General features: G+C 42.2%; 1 protein-coding gene across 5 annotated transcripts in view; it reads left to right on the top strand.

The window, feature by feature from the left end:
• The window catches only part of sulf2a (sulfatase 2a), a 54,579-nt gene that overhangs the window by 34,817 nt on the left and 3,433 nt on the right, over positions 1-16,329 (top strand). For 4 of the 5 annotated variants that reach the window (XM_049582495.1, XM_049582487.1, XM_049582478.1 and 1 more), the window contains 15 exons: positions 1,683-1,951; positions 2,712-2,951; positions 3,053-3,204; positions 5,322-5,491; positions 6,990-7,140; positions 7,492-7,667; positions 8,744-8,872; positions 9,198-9,254; positions 9,381-9,510; positions 11,397-11,604; positions 12,058-12,340; positions 15,380-15,476; positions 15,597-15,691; positions 15,773-15,832; positions 16,097-16,263. In XM_049582495.1, coding sequence (XP_049438452.1) covers positions 1,753-1,951; positions 2,712-2,951; positions 3,053-3,204; positions 5,322-5,491; positions 6,990-7,140; positions 7,492-7,667; positions 8,744-8,872; positions 9,198-9,254; positions 9,381-9,510; positions 11,397-11,604; positions 12,058-12,340; positions 15,380-15,476; positions 15,597-15,691; positions 15,773-15,832; positions 16,097-16,263 — 2,314 coding nt within the window. In that variant the 5' untranslated portion in view covers positions 1,683-1,752. The remainder of the gene's footprint in view (positions 1-1,682; positions 1,952-2,711; positions 2,952-3,052; positions 3,205-5,321; positions 5,492-6,989; positions 7,141-7,491; positions 7,668-8,743; positions 8,873-9,197; positions 9,255-9,380; positions 9,511-11,396; positions 11,605-12,057; positions 12,341-15,379; positions 15,477-15,596; positions 15,692-15,772; positions 15,833-16,096; positions 16,264-16,329) is intronic. The other variant, XM_049582497.1, reaches the window with a different exon arrangement.

The following is a 16,329-nucleotide window of genomic DNA, read 5'->3' as shown; positions in this document are numbered from 1 at the left end:
TTTATATTGTAGACTAGTTTTATTTACTTTTCAGAGTGTGTTTGCTAGTTTTAATTTAGTTTCAGTTTTCAGAAGGGACTAGTTTTGGTTTTTCCATATTCAGTTGTAGTTTGACAGTGGTTTATTAACTTTTGTTAGGGTCAGATAGAATTTCTTAAAAGTATGTAGCTACATACTGTATTTTGTACAAGATACATGGTTGAGGAGCTATGCAGGACTGGCCATAATATTTAAAGTTTGTAGTGTCCAAATTGAAGCAATTTAGGCATAGCACCATCTCCTGGAATGTCAAGTCTGTCCACTTTATGTGTGTCATTGTTGACGGCTAGTCATGCTGTCTCTTTGCAATAGTGATATATATATGTATACAAAAATAAAAATGAATTCACATTATCATCTAAAAGATTAGGGTGCTGTGGGAATGACCGTAAAATCTGGAAATGAGTTAGCTTTTATTACATTCCCAGTTCTCTTGTCTCAAAGTAAATGGGCTTTTTGAATGGGTTTATAAGGTCTGTGGTTAAAACAAGCTTAAGAGACTGTTTTTCTACGACATAAAATTGTCAGTAAATATCCCACTTGTGAACAAGTGGCCACATGAGACTGCAGAATGTCGTCACATTGAAAACGGCTGTACAGTCTTGTTGTGGTGGTGACGTTAGGTCATGCGACCATGGAGTAGTCACTATAAAGCCTAACGTTAGCTTTTAATTTCTGCCAGTTGCGTTAAACATCATAAATCATATAAGCAGATGTCATCTACGCGCCACTCTTTATTACTTTCTCTAAGTTTCAGTTTATGACAGTATTTCTCACTGCTTATTTTCGTTTAGTTTCAGTTTGAACTCCTGATAGTCAGGTAAAACTGCAAAATGTTTGCAAGGGAGTCCAATCAACAGTTGCCATGGTAAACTCAGAGGGGATATACTGTTAATGGAGAAGAGTTATGAGAGAACTAATAGGATTGCAGTGTAATTTTGGTGAACTGCATGTAGAGATTAATTATGGAAAAGCTCTATTTAGCACGAACATGACTCTAATTGTTGTGTTAAATTTACACAAGGAGAATTTGTAATTTTCTGCACATCCAGAGGCAGTTTGCTTTTATTGACCTTGGTGATATTGCCATATTAATATTACCTGCTTTCTTTTTCCACGGATAATTTAATATTTTTCTGTTCCTCATGGTGTGTTCACTGTAAGTATAATCTAGAGTCAGTGTTTTCTAATCTTTAGGACTGGAGTCTTGCTCTCTCTTCACATTGTCACTCTGCTCATTGACCCCTGTCTTCATTTTCCTCCTCTCATCCCCTCCTCTTCTGTCTCTCCCCTTCACCTCTGCCCCCCCACCCCACCTACCCACATCGCTCACATCCACCCTAACCCTCTCAGGGGGAGGTGAGTCCTAAGCTGGCCCTGGGCCCAGGCCCATTAGCCCCAGCCTGGCAGCCATGTGCTCATCACCAGAGATCATTACACCCAGCCAATGACACCACTCTAATGCATCATTAATGATTGATTAACGAGCTGAGCTCAGCCCAAACGGGTGCATTTGTACGGAAGAGCACCCTGTAATGGCTGTTCAAGGCTTGCATCTGCTATTTTTCAGCGTGTTTTGTGTGTGTCCATGTGTGTGTGTGCATTTAATTCTTATCAGTCTCCCACTGTGTCACATCTCTCAGGTTGAGTGAGGGTGTTGCAGACTCCTGTGTGTGAAACGAAGGACTGAGGAGGTGACTGCAGGGTAGCGTGATGGCAGGGCGGGGGCTCTCCGCCCCTCTCCCTCTTCTTCTCCTCCTTCTTGCCCTGGTGGGAGTCCTTCCTGTGGCCCAGAGCTCTGGCTACCTGTCTGGATATCGCCTCAGGTCTCGCCTGCAGAGGGACCGCCACTACCGCAATATCCGACCCAACATCATCCTCATCCTCACTGATGATCAGGACATAGAACTGGGTGAGACATTTTCCTCCATTAATCCTTTTCCTGTGTGTGTTTACTGTGTGCATGTGCATCTGTCTCTGTTTGCTTTATGTCCATGTCCCATGGGTATGGGTATTCTCTCCATGTGTATCCAACAGCATCAGCAAGGGAAAGTCAGCCTAATGCTGCCTCTTGGCACCATAACAACTGGCCTACTCAAAGTCATGCGCTCCCTTTGCCAGCTCCTCCAATGCTGGCATGAAATGAGGGCGGCCTATGGCTTCCATTGTCTGGGTGCCAAACCCTGGCCATCTCCCTTCCCGCTTAAGTCCTTTAGCGGCGTATTGGACTGGAGTGGCTGCATAATGGCCTCGGTGACATCCTTTGTCCTCCTGTGATCGCTAGTGAGAAGACTCCCATTGAAAAGCAGGAATTTATGGTCAAGCATCTGTTTTCCCAAACAATCACCATCAGCCTGAAAAGCTTTTAGTACACAGGAATCCAAATGGGTTACACTTTACCAAAAAGATTTATTCCCTCGTTTACTTTATCCCCTTCTTTCTCTCTTACCATGTTCATAATGGTTTTTATTCTTAACCCCTTATGCCCTGTATTTATATTTTTCACTCTCTGTTTTCCCCAATCTTTCACTCTCGTCTTTTCTTCTCCAACGGCTTTTTATCCGCCTGTGTCCCTTTCATTTCACTCCTTGTCCTTTGAATCTCCCCTCACCCTCCTTATCCCTCTTACAACCTCCCCCTCCTCCCCTCGTTCTCTCACTGTTTTCCCCCAGGCTCGATGCAGGCCATGAACAAAACTCGGCACATCATGGAGAAGGGCGGCACGCATTTCTCCAACGCCTTCTCCACCACGCCCATGTGCTGCCCATCCCGCTCCTCCATACTGACGGGAAAGTATGTGCACAACCATCACACATACACAAACAACGAGAACTGCTCCTCACCCTCATGGCAGGCCCACCACGAGCCGCACACCTTCGCTGTACATCTCAACAACTCTGGCTACAGGACAGGTGAGCACCACGAGTCTGACACCATGAATGTCAAAGTAAATTCAGACGGGTACTTTCACTGACTAACCACTCAACATAATCCTCGCCTTTTTGTTACTCAGCCTTCTTTGGAAAGTATCTGAATGAGTACAACGGCTCCTATGTGCCCCCTGGCTGGAAGGAATGGGTAGCACTTGTGAAGAACTCACGCTTCTACAACTACACTCTCTGCAGGAACGGAGTACGAGAGAAACACAGCAGTGACTACTCAAAGGTATTTATACACCCCCACTGAGAGAGATCACACTTACTTTCACAGAATGATTGCCTGCATGAAGGTAAAAGTCAAACAAATTATAGATGCTTTGAGAGATTAGCAATACAATTTAAGCAGTTAACATTAGATTAACCATGATTCCAATAATTACACATAATTATACTGCTATTGACTGTGATTTAAAAATTAATTTCTGATATCATATTAATAACACACATATGATAATATCATGTAAATAATCCAGCGCCTCTTAAACAATTTACATTTCTTTTAGTTCATGCTTTGTCTCCCTCCCCTAACGCCCTTTGGTTGCCTTTTCACTATCCAATCAGTGTAATTGCTCTTTTTGTATAATTTAGTACAGTTACGGTTATAGACTCTCTCTTCAAGTCCCTACACTCCTAGTTTGAGTGTAATTCATTTGCCAAAAAAAGCACGCAACAGATGAAGCAAAAGATAATTTTACATTTTCTATAGATATGGTGATGATGTCATGATCATGAACTCTTTTGGCCACGAGAATCGTGTAGTGAAAATCTGATGTCGTTCCAGCCCTACTGTAGAACTGAAAAAGCATCACCAGCATTTAGAAATGACAGTTTTTGTCTTTGCAAAAAACTGTACAGTTACTTTTTCCATTTCTCAAAGGTCTAGTGTGTAGGATTTAGTGGCATCTAGCAGTAAGGTTGCAGGACTGAAACTTCTCCCATGTGCCAACTGTGTAGGAGAGTTACAGTGGCTGACGGGAAAAAGTGAAAATGTAAATGGCCCTATCTAGAGTGTTTGGTTTACGCAGTCTGAGCTACTGTAGAACAACATGGCAGACTCAGTGGAAGAAGACTCTAAATGTAGATATAAACAACAGCAATTCTTATTTTTGTGTGCTTATAAATGAATAAAAACATACTTATCAATATCATATATCACCTCTGCCAAAATTTGCCCCTAAATCCTAAAGACTGAACCTTTAACCTCCTCACACTGTTTAAAAGGGTTTAAAAATCAGGGCTGAAATGGTTAAACTGTTGGGTTTGGTACCAAATTCGGTACTTTAAGGGTACCGTACGAAATACATTGGTGCTATTGAGTACTGATTTAATTGGTGCCAAATTTTGTAACCTGAGAGTGCATCTCAGTGAGACAGAAACTCAGAATACAGAGAGAAAGAAAGAGAGCAAGCCTACATCACCTCTGCGGCTTCTTCAAGTCGCAGTGAGTCAGGGCAGTCGTGGGCTGAAAGCAGTCGCAAGTGTGGCACACATTCTTTAAAACTCGATGATGACAACACCTGCTGCGAGACACACACGACAGTGTTCTCACGCTATGCCCTGGTGACAGACTGTGACAGGCTGTAGGGACGTGTTTGGGAGGGGAGAGGGAGGTAGGGAGGGCATTAATTTTGCGTGTGGGTAAGTAAACTGTTCTAAATAACTGTAGCAGAAGGTTATGAGCTGTGTCTATACTAATGAAGGTTGTAACATAATAACACAAGGGCTCTGTGGTCTGAACAGAGATGGTAAACTCTTCGTTTCTTCCCACGTTGTATAAGGCAGCGCATCGCAGCTTCACTCCTTCTGCTCTTACCTCTCACAGTAGGAGCCTTAGACTGTAGACCCTGTATTACTGCTCACCAGAGGGAACTTAAATTTACTCAGAGCATTTCACTAAAATGAAAGTCTATAAAATGGCTTACATAAATAGCAAAATCTTATGAATAAATTACAATGTCAAAACTGATAAGTTTGGACTTATTTTTTACAACTGAAATTACATTTTGTTATTACAGAGAGAGTAAAGTACCCAAAAAAAAAGGTACAGTTGGATACTGATACCGAATTCCACGTATCAGTACCAGTTCAAATGTGAATGTACCCAACCTTGTTAATAAACAGCAGATGAAATCGATCGTGAATCATTATTTAGATACAGGATTATCATTATTTATAGAGACTGGATTTAGTAGTTGTACAGTAGTGCTTGGGAATGGTTGTTGACACACTCCAGGTCAGTAATGAGCGCTAGTCCAGCACAGTACCACAGACTTTGAGATCTGCTCTTTTACTCCCTCTGTCACTCACTGAGTGCCTGATGGACAATGTCTGCTCACTCCACAGGACTACCTGACAGACATCATTACCAATGACAGCATCAACTACTTCCGCATGTCCAAGAGGATGTACCCTCACCGTCCTGTCATGATGGTCCTGAGCCATGTTGCTCCGCACGGTCCGGAGGACTCCGCCCCACAGTACAGCGCTGCCTTCCCCAACGCATCACAGCACATGTAAGAAAATGAGTAAGCTTTAAAATGATAAAACCAGCTGTATGATACTCACCTAGTATGAATCGGACTGGCTTTGCCTATTTAAAAGGCGCTGATTTGGTTTATTCTGAACAAAGCAGACAAACACAAGGGCATTATTTATTTATTTATTTATTTTACATTTTCACATCCTCAGCTTTTTGCTTGCATGAGTCATCCACACATTCACGCTCTCTTTCATTTGACCCAGAATGACACAAATTCCATAATCTCAGCTCGATCTTATCTTCCTCTGCCTGCAGTATGCTCTTGGCAGCTGAGCCCTCTCCACGCACAGCCAGTGTTTCGCTCCAGTTTATTTGGCTCATGCGTTGTTCACATTAGTTTTACCAATGTAATGAGCCCCGCTAATTTGTACCATTTTGTCAGCGGTGATCAAAGAGGGGCATGAATGATGTATGTTCAATGCATAGGTAATGATTTAGGCAGTTACACACACACACACACACACACACACACACACATACATGCACACATAAAATTTTCAGCCTTTGTCTTCCTGACCCTCCATGCTCCTGACTGGCTGTCTAGTGCTGCTGGCTAATGGCAGGCCTGATATTGGCCTCCAGAGACAGATCCAAGGCCCGTAATGAGACTGCAGTTTCTGCCCCCTCCTTCCAACCCCCTCACACCCTTCTCCTGCTTCATCTAATCCCTCCAGCATCATTAACCTGTGCCACGCAGGCTTTACACACAGAATATTCTGAAAATTCAGCCCCAGTGTCTCTGTACAAACTTTTAATTGCTCTTTCTCCATAAATTTGCTCTCCCTCGGGTGATGTTTTCTGAGAGCGCTTCTGTGGCTATTTTTCTCACTCCATCTCCCTCCACCCTTATCAACACAATGAAGAGAGAGAGAGGCAGTAAAAGTCCTGCACTCCTCCGGTGATAAACCTTCTTCTCACCTTGGCTGCTTGCAGACACATCTTCACACTACATCAGTGAGTTTCCACTGTGGAACACACTGTGAGACATTAGCATTTCTTAAAAGTCAAATCGATCGCTTTAAACGTTAAATATATTTTCTTCTAGGATTCCATTAGCTATTTAGCAGTGTTTATTCTCAAATAATTAAAGTTCCATATGCCTTGGAGTTAATTATTGATCAAACTGTGCTCGCTGCGTACAGGCCTATCGATTGCAGTGCTACGCATTTTACACGGTTTATGTAACCCCCAGTTTAGCAATGCATAAACAGTTTTCTTGCTACTTTAGAAAGAAAAGGATAGGAGACATCAGCAGACACAGGCAGAGGATATTGCTGTGAATGCACAATGTTACTGTAAACACACTATAATTCAATTTACAGCTATAGAATATGAATCTCATTTGTAGAGACGGACAAAAACAGCTGAATGCAAAGGTGTGGGGAGTGTAAAAGAAGCAGCAGAAATGAAATGTTAAGTACACCACATTGAGTTTGTTATGGTTAAGCTTGATGTTTTTCTGCCTCTTTCAGAACACCCAGCTACAACTATGCCCCTAACCTAGACAAACACTGGATCCTACGCTACACAGGTGCTATGAAGCCCGTCCACATGCAGTTCACCAACATGCTGCAGCGCAGGAGGATGCAGACCCTGCTGTCTGTGGATGACAGTGTTGAGAAGGTAGGCGTACATGCAGGCAAATAGACATATGCTTAAACACAGAAACAGACACAGACGCTTAAACACAGACACGCACGCACGCGCGCGCACACACACACACACACACACACACACACACACACACACACACACACACACACACACATACACACACACATTTCATCTGACAGCCTAAAGTCCTGAGAGATCTGTGCTTGTTCTGACTGGGACTGTATAATGTATTCACTGACACACTTGGTAAATTGTTCAATCCCTTTTCCTTGAAACTGGCACAGGAGAGTTGAGCTATCAGACATGAAGTATAACTTTTACACTGTGTGAGTGTTCAATGAATTATATCCCCCTCCGCAGGTGTACAACATGTTGGCAGAGACAGGGGAACTGGACAACACATATCTCATTTACACCTCAGACCACGGCTACCACATCGGCCAGTTTGGTCTGGTCAAGGGCAAATCAATGCCGTATGAGTTTGATATCCGTGTTCCCTTCTACATACGAGGACCTAATGTGGAGCAAGGTGCCATGTGAGTGACACAGACGTTTATGTTATTCATTAGACTTGCCGTGGTAGTCATTGTTACTGGTGTTACACGGTGTTTGGCAACTTCTTTGCTCACCTGCCACTGTGGCTGGTGGTCGTCAAAATCTACCAGCCACTCAATAGATTACCATTGTTTTTCACTTTTTAACTTAAAGCCCCTGTGAAATGTAAAATACATTTTAATCTCGTGTCCCTGTATTAATTTATCATTTATCTGTTGGTATATGCGAAATATAAGTAAAAAAAAAAATCAGTATCAGAGTATAGTCACATCAAAATCCCTGTCTTTTTTTCATTATGTAAAACCAGGTTAAATGCTTTCAATTGTTTTAATGACCCATCCTGCACTCTGAGGCGTCATCCAATCAAATGAGATTTTCAGCCACTAGTTAGCTACACTGGACATATATAACTGCACTTCACCATTTGTGGGTTGTAGCTAGCTAGCAGGACAATACAGTGAGAGATAGGAGGAGATGTGTGTGTTTTCAGATATCAGTGGCAAAACCTTTGTTTTTTAATTTCCACAACATTGTAGTAGAGGTCAAATTCATTCATCTCTCGCCTGTCCTAACCCTGATCTAAAGGCAAGGGAGGTGGGTGTGGAGAGCAACAGTCCACTTAGGGGCGGACTGCGCTGTACCTGCGCATCACACTGAACTTCTAAATGGTCCGATGAAAGGCGAACGATTTGATTTAAATCCCTCTTGTAATTGTACACTGTTCAAATATTCCATTTTACTGGGAAATACATCACAGTAAAGAAGTGAAAGGCGCTCTAAATTCCGTTTCACAGGGACTTTAATACAGCACTTTACAGATACTGAGCTTCATCAATGAATATGTGTTCTTGTAAAATGTCCGGTATATTCAGTAACACCAGTGTTGTTACAAGTGTATGAACTGGTAGGAAGATTTCCTCAATATGGCATCTCTATTATTCATTCAACATTCTGATGTTGATTCTGTTTTCCAACATTATATGTGTGAGATTAATGACACTGATCATTTTTTTTCACTAAAAATGAAAATTATCACCCCATTCTTGCTTCCCTGCAGTAATCCTCATATAGTGTTAAACGTTGACTTGGCACCGACTCTGCTCGACATGGCTGGCGTTGATATCCCTGCAGAAATGGATGGCAAGTCTATCCTGAAGCTGCTGGACACAGACAGGCCAGTCAATAGGTGAACACACTGACACACAACAGTTATTTTACTCGGTGTCCTGGCATTCAATAGATATTTAAAGAATGGCATTTATAATGTTTAAGATTAGATAACAATGTGCCAGAAAGCAATTTCCCTGGACTTTGTGAAGTTTTACTAAATCTCTGCTCTTGGTGTTTTCTTGGACATAATGAAACCTACAATCTAAATATGGAAGTGTAAGATCACTCCCCTTTCAGTGTCACACGAGGATGGCATTTAAAAAATGGAATTCATGTTGTTCAGTGCAAATATCACAGAGTGGTCTGACAGGATTTTCCATTTCTTTTTTTCTCATTTTCAGGTTCCAGTTGAACAGGAAGGGTAAAACATGGAGGGATTCTTTCCTGGTCGAGAGAGGGTACGTTTTATTGATTGACCTTTTGCAGGACATGTTCTCAGTCCAGGCATTGTCTTCTGGTGACATCAGACTCCTTGTCTTTGGTTGGCTGGAAAAAAAACTGCATGTGTTTTCCTGTTCTTTCAGGAAGCCTCCGCACAAGAGAGCCGATGGGAAGGAAATGGCCCAGGAGGAGAACTTCCTGCCAAAATACCAGCGGGTGAAGGACCTGTGCCAGAAAGCAGAGTACCAGACCTCCTGCCAGCAGCCAGGACAGGTACCTGACCTGCAGGAGCTAAAAAAGAGAGGTTATTTAAGTTTCAGGGGAACAACATGGAGTGTAGCTCATGCTGGGTGATAATTTGCAATCTGTTTGACAATATACTGATGATAATATGCAGTCATTGTCCTCTCAGGGTTCAATTTGACATCAAGTCTCTTATGTAGTCCTTCAAAATGAAGTGTGCTGAGTATAACATGTGTGCACAAGTGTATGTGTGTAAAGAGCCCTTTGATTTGTCAAAAAATCTGAATAGAAAGACTATTATATCTTGCCACCTTTTATGTGGACATCCAATCAGTGGTGATGTTAAATATAGTCAGTTTAGGCAGTAAATTCTTCAGCACATGCTATATTGACTGAGAAACCTGAGTTTTCCTGCTCACCAAGCCATGCCATCAGTGCCTACATGTACCAGGAGATCGGATACATTACCCACAATAGCCTATGTTATGAGTTTGTTGGCCAAAACATAGTGTAGTATTTATGAGTTACATCCATTGTTCTGCAGGTAACAAAATAAAAACATTGAGGCTACGTAGGTAAAACCAGTGTGAACCAAGACAGCAACAACTCTATTATTTCCCCATATCCATGGCAGCACATCACTGCTTTACTCCATGGGTTTTTGTATCTTTCACAATGAAAGCTCAACTTCACAGCATTTTGCTAAGAGGCAACTCAACAAAATAGCTTTCAATAGTGTCAGGTGATTAAAAAATATTCACCCAGTGGTCGTCTGCCTGCTCTGTCCTGCTGGCTCTGGTTGTCTTTTCCAGTTTGTCTTCAGGATCTTGAAGAAGGTCTCCAGCACACCTCAGTCCAAGTGAGGAGAAAAACTTTCCCATATAGTAACACAAACTCAGGCTCTCTGGGGGTTGCAGTTGTGGACAGCATCCAACAAAAACTGCCCACACTGAAATTCTTTGCAGCAGAATGATTCAATCTCTGTTGGCATCAAAGCATAACCTGAGCAAAGGCACCACCAGTCAGTGTTTGCTCTCGGCAACTCAGGTTCTAGGGGGTCCTCACTGGCCATAGCCACAGCTTCGGCTCTCACCGCTGCATTTCTTCAGCTGTATACTTTGGCTTTAATAAATACAGCTAAATATCTGAGTCAACCAACACTAACATGTATCCTCATTGCTAACAACCTCTGACCAAGGAAGTTCTGTTTTTTGAGTGACATCTAGAGCAGTGATTACGCCAGGTATGTGAAAATATTTTAAAAAATTGGGATAATTAAAAAATTGTGATTGTTAAAATCTTTTTATATATATATATACTACAGACAGAATCATATAAAAAGGTCCTAAATACTCATCTCTGATGCAATATTCATCGAAATAGCTTATTTTACACAAATGTGTTCACTATTTAGATTATTGGTACAGTTTATCAGTTACAGTTAATGTTATCCATGAAATATCATATGTAATATCCCTAAAGTATGTCACTTAGTCAAGAGGCATCACTTTACTCAATGATAGAGAAGGGGTCCCTAAAGGAACCACTGACTTACAGTGAGCCCCCTAGTTCACTGAAATAGCTTGTAGGTCTTCCTGCCTTTAACTACAACACTGTCATGTCAAGCCGGAAGAACAGATTTTGCAGCTGCAAACTCAGCTTTCTCTGCCTCTGTAGCTCACACTGAGGAATTGACTGAATTAAGCATCTACATTTACTGTCAGCATTGATTGGACATCCACGTATGTTGTGGTGAATTTTACCTTTAAGGGTTCTTCAGAGCACCATTAGAGATCTTTGTAGGGGAATTTGAGCCTAACACCATAAAGACATTTTAAATCAGTGAGTTTCTATGCATCATAAATGAAGCTGTGCTATAGTACCATGCCATGTTATTTCCCTCTTCCCTATCTCAGAAGTGGCAGTGTGTGGAGGACCCGACTGGCAAGCTGAGGCTGTATAAGTGCAAGGGCATGGCTAGTCTCATTGCCCCTCGCATGCAGGCTCTGATGGCCAGCGGTGCCCCTCAGCTGCCTGCCACATCTAACTCCGACAGCTGCAACTGTGACAACGTGGGCTTCAAAACATCCGTCCTGAAGAGGAAGAGGCTGCTTACCAAGAAGAGTAAGTTCCTCTTGTCACTCACATGTACCATTGTTCTGGTGGTTATTAATAGATCTGATTTTGTTCAGAAAGACACTTGTGATTTACTTTGAAACGTCCTTGCAGTAGCCTACAAAGCCTTGCCAAACAGGGCCATTAATCGTAAGCTAAAATAACCAGCTTCTGAAGTATTCATGAGATGAGCAGCATGTGTCTGTGCTGCCATCAAGTGGTGGACTAGAGTAGACAAGTGAGCCTTTAATCACAAGGCCATCAAAGAAACAATTATTTGTATGAATTATTATTAAATAATATATTAATAATTATTCCTGGAATGTGATACCAAGTGCGTGAAACTCTTGTTTTATATCATCATCACCTTCTGTTGTCATGTGCTGGTCTTCACATGTCTACATCCTCACAGATCTTGATCTTGAGCATCAGAAACACATCCCTCTTTTTAATCTTATTCAGGTCCCTCTGTCTCGTCTTATTCAGAGATGAAACCCAGTAAGACTGTCTCAAGGAAGCGCTGGGCCCGCTCTGTGTCGTTTGAGCTGGATGGTGACCTGTATGCCGTGGATCTAGAGGAGGGCTACCGGCCATTGGGCTCCAGGAACAGCAGCATGGCCGCAGACAGAAGGAGAGGAGCGGTGAACGAGGAGGACAATGAAGAGTTCAGTGGCATGGGCGTCACAGCCAAACCCACCACCAGCAATAAACTCATGCCACCTGCTGCTCTTAAAGTCACCTACAGGTGCTACGGTGTACATCTGCTTGCATTGAAGGGATCATTCACCACAAAAAATATACATATTTTTCCTCTCACCTGTAGTTCTATTTATCTCTCTAGATTGTTTTAGTGTGCGTTGCTGAGTGTTGGCGATATCAGTCGTAGAGATGTCTGCCATCTCTTGAACATAATGAAACTAGATGGCTCTCGGTTTGTGGTGCTCAAGGGCCAAAAGAATAGACTGTTTCAATGCATCTTTCAGTTGTTAAGACACAACATGGTTGTTCCATTTAGACTTCCAGTCCAGTCACTACTGCACGTAAACAGCATGTAAACACAAAAATTTTGTTTTCCTAAACTGAAATACACTCATTTTGGGAAATGGCAAAGCTAATTTCAGGACCTTGCTGCCCAATGGTAGGTTGTTCCTTTTGAAGGGGTACAAACTTGACGTCAGAAATAAAAGTCTACCACTTTCCTGAAGAAGCGAACCAGCGCAATACATGTAGAGGCTAAAAGAAAGAATTGGGGTCCATTTCACAAAGCAGGTTTAGTGAAAACTCAGAGTCTGTTAACCCTGAAATGAGGGAAATTCTGAGTTTTCCGTTTCAAAAAGGGAGGTAACTCAAACCAGAGAAAGAGGGGTAACTCTAGCCTGTTTCAGAGAGAGAGGTAACTTAAGCTCACGGTCAGTTACCGTAGTAACAGACTCTATGAACCTAACCTGGTCAGGACCAGGTTTTTCTCAATGAACCTCAAGTTTCTCTCTGTCTCCGCCCTCTTTCAGAGCCACACACTCCATTTGATTTCCTCATTCATTCAGTCAGCAGGCGAGTTTTGGCGTAGCCGTTCTGCCGTCTGTCATTTAAAAAAATCAGAGTCAGTATATTAGAAGTCCATTAGGTACAGTAGGTGAGGACTTTTTTCACTAACATGGCATGTCCTTTTGATAACCATCCCGTGGATGAATGTGCAGCATTGCTGCGCAGAGAATTAAATAGGCCTATTCGTCAGGAGATGGTTATCAGACCGCGCATAGATGTTTTGTTTCCACACAATTATCTTTTTGAGCGGTACCGTTTCACGTCACAGTCCATCATCTACATACACAACCTAATCCGTCCTTACATTTGCAACATTACCAATCGTAGTCATGCTCTCACATCCCAGCAGATATTGTGTGTTGCGCTGCGTTTCTTTGCAAATGGAAGCTTTTGTACAATGTCGGAGATGCTGAGCACTTGAGTAAGGCAACTGTATGCAGGGTGGTCAGAAAAGTGTGCTCGTTTTACAGGCATCTGCCTTCTTTCTGTTGGCTGAGTAGAAGTCTGTGTTAGTTTAAATAGGCTTAATTAGCTTATTTAACAGAACATGATATAGATGAGAAGATATTTATGTGTGTGACAACAGCATTATGTTGGGGATAAAACAACTGCACAGTCAAACAGCCACTTAATATTTACTTTACAATGTAAAACATGATCAAAATGAGGTACCCCCATGAGATTATGCCGAGGTCTTACCTGTTTGAACAATGTTTTTATATTTCATCCTAAACTGCTGCCAAGTGCGCTTCTCCCCCGCGGGATTGCACCTAAGTGAAATAAATTAATAGGCTACCATTCAAACAGTTTTCAGTTTTCCCCTGTAATATTATTGTGATTGCAAAGGACTACATTTAAACTTTGCATTGACCCGAGCAGCAATGTTCTCCCACGTCTCCCTCTCTTTTGCAGCTGCAGCGGTGTTGCACTTCTTTTTGAAAACGTGTGCAAACTCGCCATATGAGCGCATTAAGATTTCTAATTCTAATGGGGTGAAAAACACAGCCCTCCTCTTCCCCGTTGCCATGGTGACTCGTCAAATCGGGGCTCCATTGATGCTGGCTTTTTATAGTTGTGGTGCACGTGCTTAACTCCAGGTGAAACTACTCTGAGTTGATTAAACTGATTCAAATCAGCTGTTCTGGAACCGGAAACTCAGAGTTTCCTATCTCAGAGTAGATCAACTCAGAGTTCAGGATTAGACTCAGAGTTTGTTGAACCTGCTTTGTGAAACGGATCCCTGAACACCATTTGTAAACTCTACTGTCTGTATGTTTTGCAGTTGTTTGGAGAATGAAAATGAGAAGACAGACCCACGGCACACACAAATACAAATGCTCCTCTCTCCCTCTGTAGACTGTTGGCTAGCTTGTTCAAGCTAACAATGTTGGCTAGTGATTGTTAGCTTGAACAAGCAAATTGAATGATAATGAAATGAGTGCTACAGACTCTGGAGCTTACGACGCTGTCCTTTTCTTTTGTTTGACCGCTGGAATCCCTCCTTTTTATTTGTTTCTTTAGGGAAGCAGAAGACTTTTATTTCTGAGAGTAGTGCGTGGATCGGTAGTGGAACAACAGTGTCGTTTCCCAGCATCCAAAAGACGCTTTTAAATGATCCATATGTTTTTAAAAAAAAACTCAACAGCATTGTCTCTTTCCAGAAATCATGACCTGGTTATTCAAGATAATCCACAGACCTTGTTGTGAGCAGTTTTATGTAGGAGCTACTTTGTTTCTACCAAACTGCAACTGCCAACTGTATCACTGCACAGAAGGAAGCATGCATCTACTGCTAGACACTGAGCTAGCAAACGTTACAGCTCAGCTGAGGAGGACTTTATAAATGTTTACATCTCGCACTGTTGTGAGCATGATCCTCTCGACCATGAGTAGATGCACGCTTCTTTCTGCGTGGATACAGTTAGCAGGTGTAGTTAGTTAGAAGGAAAATAGTTCCTACATGAAACTGCTCACAACAAGGTGTGTTGATTATCTTGAGTAACCAGGTCATGATTTCTGGAAAGAGGCATTACTGTTGAGTTTTTTAACTTTGTTTTTGTGGCACTTTGAGCTCCACAAGCTGAGTACCAGCTAGCTATGGCCCTGTTTGTAATTCTAGGATGAACTGTCCCTTTAATGTTTCTTGTGATAGAAGAGGAAAAATAAAATGCTAGGAAGTAATTGGGACTGAACATGCACGATTTTTAGTGGTGCTATTTTGTTTTTTTATATCCTGCAGGTGCTCCATTCTTATGAATGACACAGTAAAATGTGATGGAGGCCTCTACAAGTCTCTTCAAGCGTGGAAAGACCACAAACTGCACATTGAGCATGAGGTGCTGCGTCATTCTCTTCCTTGTTAACTCCAGCCCATAAAACCCATTTCACAGGTTGTTAGTAGCTTGTAGTGTATAATGAGCTTTGTGTGGCTGTGTGTTTGTTCCTCTTGTGTGTAGATTGAAACCCTGCAGACCAAAATCAAGAACCTGCGGGATGTCAAAGGTCACCTGAAAAAGGTGCGGCCGGAGGAATGTCACTGCAACACTCCCAGGTGAGGATGTGTCCAAGTCGCACTGTCACCTGCATGTAGATCTGATTACATATATGTGACAGCTGTTTCTTGTCTTTACAGCTATCTTCTCAAGAATAAAGAGAATTTCAGGCTCAATGCAGGACGCATGCACTCAGTCAGGTAAAAATTTACATTGTTTCACTATTATTTTTATTTCAATTAATCAGTCATTTTTTACAATATATATCATACAAGGTACACTTCCATTGGAATGCAGTCCCATCAGCCCATCAAGTTTTGCTTTGCAACTCAGACTTTAGGGTCCCCTCTGATTTGCCTGACTGTTTCCTGAACTCTGGCTTCAGTGGGGGCTTGCATTGTAGTTTGTTGACATATTTCGACCTCATCAGTCTCACTTTAGTTAATTTGTTTTGTTCTTATCAGAATGCCATCAAAGCAAAAGACTCAGTGGCTGCAGAAGGAGCAGAAGCGCAGAAAGAAACTACGTAAATTCCTCAAGAGGCTCCAGAACAACGACACTTGCAGCATGCCCGGCCTCACATGCTTCACCCATGACAACCATCACTGGCAGACAGCCCCCTTCTGGACAAGTGAGGAATAACATTCAGCTGTATAAAGAGATTTGACTACTGTTGTTGTGGAACTATTTTCCGAAG

The sequence above is a fragment of the Epinephelus fuscoguttatus genome, linkage group LG1 (genome assembly GCF_011397635.1).
Source record: "Epinephelus fuscoguttatus linkage group LG1, E.fuscoguttatus.final_Chr_v1".
Classification (NCBI taxonomy): Eukaryota; Metazoa; Chordata; class Actinopteri; order Perciformes; family Serranidae; genus Epinephelus; species Epinephelus fuscoguttatus.
Note: the sequence above shows the minus strand (reverse complement) of the source record. Positions and strands in the feature narration are given on the sequence as shown.